The sequence below is a fragment of the Myotis lucifugus genome, unplaced genomic scaffold (genome assembly GCF_000147115.1).
Source record: "Myotis lucifugus unplaced genomic scaffold, Myoluc2.0 scaffold_8770, whole genome shotgun sequence".
NCBI classification, from domain to species: Eukaryota; Metazoa; Chordata; class Mammalia; order Chiroptera; family Vespertilionidae; genus Myotis; species Myotis lucifugus.
In genome coordinates, this window is record NW_005879818.1 from 1 (window position 1) to 6,732 (window position 6,732).

A 6,732-nucleotide genomic window follows, 5' to 3' on the forward strand; every position below is an offset into this window, starting at 1 on the left:
CTATCTAAAATGTACTGAGTGTTGCCCAGCCGGTGTGGCTCAGTGGCTGAGTGTCGGCCCATGAATGAGGAGGACACATGCCGGGGTTTTAGGCTTGCTCCCCAGTAGGGGGTGTGCAGGAAGCAGCTGATCGATGATTTTCTCTTACCACTGATGTTTCTATCTCTCTATCTCTCTCCCTTCCTCTCACTAAAATCAATAAAGATATATTAAAATGTATTGGGTGTTTATGGCAACCATTATTCTAAATGCTTCATCTGCATTAACTCAATCCTAGCAATACACAAGATAGATACTAATCTCATTTTACAGATGAGGAAATAGGAAAGAGCTCTTGACCAGCACTATAAATGCCACAAAACAAGGCAGAAAAGCATTCCATTTCACTTACAGGTAAAAAAAAAAAATGCATATTAAGCAAGGAGATTCTTCTTATATTTAAAAAGTTGTATCTTTTTAAGTATAAATGTAATGAATTATAAAATTTTTAGAAAATAAAGGAAAACAGAATTTTTTACATGATACAAAACCCATCATTCTGTCTCCTGAAAAAAATCACATTGAGCAATTTGATGTAACTTCCTACAACCTTCTGTGTCTTTTCAATTTGTATTACACAGCTTTGATCAAACAGTACTGAGCGTTTTGTAGCTTATTTGTTAAATTTCCTAGTATAAGGATTTTTCTATAAATACAGTGTCTTTAAACCTTTTGCGCCGTAACAATAAAAACCAGTAGTGTTCTCTAAGTGAAAGGACTACAAATGGTTTTAATTTTCCTTTTATATCTCTGTATTTTCCAAAATTGCTTCACCAGCATAATTTTCTCTAATTATAAAACATATGAGTTTAAAAAATCTTAAATGTTAAAATAACTTGTGCAAATGAAAATAGAAAGTCTAGTTTAAGCCAAAAAATATATATATGTTAAATGTCTATTTTAAAATAAACACTTACCCATACGAATCAGTGAGCACTCAGAACTTGAGCTAGCAGGAGGAGGACTAACATGATGTGTTAGCAATTCTTTGTAATGGCTTTCATCTAAAATAACATGGTATGTGCCTAACAAGATTAAAAAGCAAAATAAAATAAAATCTGCTTTCCAGAGAGAATAATGAATTATATAATTTCTATGTATTTCTATAAAAACATTTAATTATCATTTTTCAAAAATCTTATTTAAATAATATCTTACTTGTCTTCTCTAGGAATAATTATAATTACAATTTAATTAAAGCCAAGTTATAAGATCTTTACAAAGTATTACATCTAATGAAATTTCTAGCTTTTCAAGAGTATACTGCCTCTGCACACTGACATAATTTCTGAAAATTCCTTGCATTTTGAGATATCAACAGAATCAATGATATATTTAAGATGACTACCCATATTTTGGACTTCAGGACATGAACTGTTTAATTAAAGCTTAAAAACAGGCTAAAACACCCTAATTTTATTAATAGCTTGTTACTTCTTACATAGTAATTATGAGTAAATATTGAAGATTCTAGATATATACCACCAGTTTCACGAGCAAGTACAGTGCAAACCCGAACTTCTGCAGACAATCCAATAACAGACACTCTAATTTTAGCTGTCTTTAGGGTCTTCATAAAATCCAAGGAAATGGATGGTTTGGGGGGAAGAAAAAAAGAGCATTAAACAATTAATGTTTGAAAAATAAACAGAATGTTCTGAAAACTTGTAAAACTTACAAGAATTAATTTACAGATTACAAAATCTATGTATATAAAAGCCTAAGCGACTGGCCAACCAGCCAACTGTTTGACCGGCTGACCGATAGCTATGATGCGCACAGACCAACAGGGGCAGATGTTCAACGCAAGAGTGGAAACCACTACAGAATTTTCTTTAGAGTTGTGATTATAAAATTATTGTATCTACCTTGATTAGGTCATAGATATTAGATGGATCACAAGTTGTGAGGCTGCTAAAGATGATTAGGACTTCTCTACTTGTATGCCCAGGCATGTGTCTAAAGAAAGACAAAATACAATCCAATTAGGTACAACAAATTACAATAATATAGTTTATCCAAAAAGGACAGTATACATGGTTTATAAATTTAGACTACAGAATATTTCATTTGTTTCAACACTGCAAAGAAAGGAATTGAAAATTCTTGTAAGTTTTAGGGATAGAGAGATAAACAAGACTGACAAAGGTTCTTGACATCATTAATCTTACATTCCAGTAGATTTGTTTCATACGAAATCTAAAGGGTACATTGGAAAGTACAATAATACCTTATGGGTCAATTTTAGGATGTATACATGTGGCTTGACAACAGTAATGTACTTCTTTTTTAAAGTTCAGGGTGATTCAGAGTCATAATAAGCATAAACATTAATTTTTGTGTACCAGTTATTGATTTTTTTTTTTTTTTTTACAGAGAGTAAAGGAGAGAGATAGTTAGAAACATCGATCAGCTGCCTCCTGCACACTTCCCACTGGGGATGTGCCCGCAACCAAGGTACATGTCCCTGACTGGAATCGCACTTGGGATCTTTCAGTCTGCAAGCTGACGCTCTATCCACTGAGCCAAACCGGTTAGGGCCTTGTGTACCGTTTAATTAAATGATAGCTTATGGACTTTTAAGATGTGATAAGCAGTTATCCTCTATACTAAATAGAGATTTCTACGCTTTTAGGAGCAATTTTATCAGTTATTTATAGCCAACCTGCTTATATCTTCCTTATTAGGCTCTTAGCTTTCACTTGTGGATGTTGCTATGGTGCCTACCTTTATTACACATATTACCTTCTCATCTACTTTGAAACTAGAAAAATATCTATTATATAAAGGTATAAAAACCTGAGTCAGGACAGATTAGCCAGGGACAAAATATATGAGCTTTAACTATACTGAATACTTCCTCTTGGGTAAAAGTTATATTCCATATAGTTGAACTTGTTGGAAAAGAGTGCTATTAATTTACAGATTACAAAATCTATGTATATAAAAGCCTAAGCGACTGGCCAACCAGCCAACTGTTTGACCGGCCGACCGATAGCTATGATGCGCACTGACCACCTGGGGCAGATGTTCAACACAAGAGTGGAAACCACAAGCATGGACACATGGAACAGACTGATGAATCTCAGAGGGAAGGGGGGAGGGAGGAGGGCAAGGATAGATTAACCAAAGATCTTATATGCATACTAGAGGCCCGGTGCATGGATTTGTGCACCGGTGGGGTCTCTCGGCCTGGCCTGTGCCCTCTAGCAATCCGGGAACCCTCAGGGGATGTCGGAGAGCCAGTTTTGGCCTGATCCCCACAGGCCAATCCAAGGGACCCCACTGGTGCACAAATCCATGCACCGGGCCTCTAGTAAGCTAATAAAAGGTAATAAATATACAATAAACTCAAATTATTATACCACATTAAATTCCATATACAATGAATTTTCAATAAAATAATTTTTCAACAAAACATTTCTTTTGTAATACTAACGCTGCTACAATTTTAATTATATTTTTCTAAAACCTCACCAATTAAAATATAAAATAAAAATTAACACCACACTAAACATCATAAATGACATTACATATTTCTCTTAATAATGATTTCATTATAGCTGGGTTTATAGAGATACATATTAACATATTATCCTTTCAGCAACTTATTCAAAACACTTTGAGATCAAATATGTAATAAATATAAAACACTAACTTTAGAGTTTGCATAGCCATGTTTAAGGAGTTATAAAGAGATGGCTCTCCATGGCAGGTCATATCTACAGCTTTCTTCAAAGATGTTATGTGTTTTCTAGGGTTTCCTAAAATAGAAATGGAATAATTTACTTTTATTTATTTTAAATTTTATTTATTTTAGTTACAGTTTACATTCAATATCATTTTACATTAGTTTCAGGTGCACAGCATGGTTGTTAGACAATCATATACTTTACAAAGTGTATCCCTTGTTAATTTACTTTTAATAAAACTCTACTTATACATTATGGAATCTATGTCTCTTCCAAAATTTACATATTTATGTTAAAGAACAGAATCCTTTCAATTTATGTCTTTAGCAACTTGCATTTTTATGAGAGATGTTTGTTATATAAAGTCTCACTTCACACTAAAAAAATATAGTAAGTCCCCCTAACGTTGTCAATAGGTTCTAAAACTTTAAACGAAACAACGTAAAACGAGACTGATTTTACTAATTGATATAAACAAGAGTTAAGCTCCTAAAGCATCTCATCACTGCTATAATGAAATGATGCTGAACTTGATGTTATTCAAGGATCTGTTGTACAAATCGCTTTTTACCTATTAGCACACATTTTAAATATTAACCTAGAGTGCATAACTTTTTACTTTTACTATTTCCCTATTTCATCACTTTTAAGACTAACATATGTTCACATTTTACTATCTCTGAAATCATGCTGTGTCTTACCATCACTGGCAGCCACACAGCATGTGGAAACCTATGAATGGCTATCGATGTGTTGTGGCTTCAACTGCATTATGTACATTGTTTGTGCTATTCACATCAAGTTTAACTGTGATTTAAAGTGTTTTTTAGAAAGGTTATTAACACAAAAGGTTAAATCTTTATGTAGAAAGACATGGCACAGAGCAGTGAGGTGTAAATTTGTACTAGTCAAGCAAAAATTCATTGATAGAAGAATGTCTGCAATTCTACATTTTTCTTCAGGGGAAAACCCCAAGAGCTTTAAAAAACCTAAGGAGGATTTCCACAAATATACAAAGCTGTGTTATCTTCTGTTATAGAAATAATATCTATGAAAAAATTCTCCATCTCAAGCCAAGTTATACAAATGAAGGGAGGACAAACTGCCAAATTCTTTAGAATGGTTGATCAACACATTAAATCATTAAGAAGCTGATATGAACAAGTCACGTATCACTGATCTTGTGTCAAAGTTTAATTGCTAGTGTTTCCTTCTTTTTTTTAAATCCTCACCAGAGGACATGCTTAGAGAGAGAAAAGGAGAGAGAGAGAAAGAGGGAAACACTGATGTGAGAGAGAAACATCAATCAGTTGCCTTCCTTACATGCCCTCACTGGAGACCAAACCCACAACCCAGGTATATGCCCTGACCAGGAATTGAACTGGCAACCTTTCAGTGCACAGGATGACACTCAAACAATGGAGCCACTCCAGCTGGGCGGTGTTTTCTTCTTGATGGTATCTCAAAAATTATGAAATTTGAGATTCAATGAAATATAGTATTTTTCAGACATTTTCTCCTATTTTAACAGTCTTCATATTAAGTAATGATAATCAAAACTCACCGAGTGGCCACTGTGGCTCAGTGATTGAGCATCGACCTATGAACCAGGAGGTCATGGTTCGATTCCTGGTCAGGCAGGGCACATGCCTGGGTTGCATGTTCGATCCCCAGTGTGGGGCGTGCAGGAGGCTACTGATTAATGATTCTCTCTCATCATTGATATTTCTATCTCGCCCTCTCTCTTCCTCTCTGAAATCAATAAAAATATACTTTAAATAAATAAATAAATAAATAAAACAGTTTGTCTTAGCCCTGGAACATACCCAGGTTGTAGGTTCAATCTCTGGTGGGGAAACAACCAGTAATGTCTCTTTCTCTCTCTCTCTCAAACCAATTTAAAAAAAATATATCCTTAGGTAAGGATTAAAAAAATAAAGATACACACACACAATAAAAACAGTTCATCTTTGATACCAAATTTAATAGAGAACATACAGGAAGGCCTAATTTTACTTACTAGGCAACCTTTTGGATAGGGTTACAAGGCTGAGTAAATAAAGCCAAGTCCTTGAGTCCTGTAAAGGTAATTTTATGCATACCTGAGAGTTCTGTCAGTTTTTCAGCTCTTTTACTCTTTGTCACAATAATTCCAATCTAAAAATAAAAACAAAAAGGATTATTAATTTAACCAATTACTGCTTGGTAAGAATGTACATTAACATATATTAGTGTTTACAAAAGGAATAAGTAACATGTGAGAAACCTTTTTTCATGATGCTTTAGACATAAATTTAGCTATGAGTTCACTGTACATAATTTAACTTTTAGAGTTATCTTGTTTTTCATTGACAAATGTACTAAAAACTGGTACACAGTCTGAATCACTTAATAATTCATAGAACAGATGCCCAATGTTTTAAAAATAAATTCTATTTGGCAGTAATATCAGGAATCTAATTCTGAATTCCATCACTTACTTACATACCTGACTAATAGGATTTTGATCAAAATATTCCTCTACGAAGTATTCCAACAACTGTTCAAATAAAACAAAAGGAAATACCAGGTAAGAGCAAAATAACAACCATAGGGAACATATTTTGGGAAACCTATTTATCAAGCATGATTTTTAAGTTATTAGATTTTCAAAAATGTTCAGTAACAAAAATATTACATAAAAAATGATAAAATTTAGCTCTGGCCGGTGACTCAGTTGGTTAGAGCATTGTCCCATACTCCAAATACAGGTTCAATCCCTGGCTTGGGCACACGCGTAGGGGAGACAACCGATTGATGTTTCTTTCTCACATCTATGTCTTTCTCTCTCTCTTTCCCTCCCTTCCTTTCTCTCTAAAATCAATACAAATATATCCTCGGGTGAGGATTAAGTAAATAAAACGTCTGAACTTTTTTCTCTGGAGTTTTTTAATTAATATTTTCAGACTGTGGTTGACCATGGTAACTGAAACTGAGGATAACGGGGGGGGGGGGGGGGGGG

At 34.0% G+C, this 6,732-nt stretch overlaps 1 protein-coding gene across 1 annotated transcript; it reads right to left on the reverse strand.

The window, feature by feature from the left end:
* Positions 1-924: 924 nt before the first annotated feature.
* LOC102436671 (general transcription factor IIH subunit 2-like) lies at positions 925-6,343 on the reverse strand (the record flags this gene model as incomplete). The annotated part of the gene is made up of 6 exons (XM_006109367.3): positions 925-1,064; positions 1,522-1,609; positions 1,908-1,998; positions 3,698-3,803; positions 5,834-5,888; positions 6,220-6,343. Coding segments are annotated over 6 exons (589 nt in total), but the record flags the coding sequence as incomplete, so codon positions are not given.
* Positions 6,344-6,732: the final 389 nt, after the last annotated feature.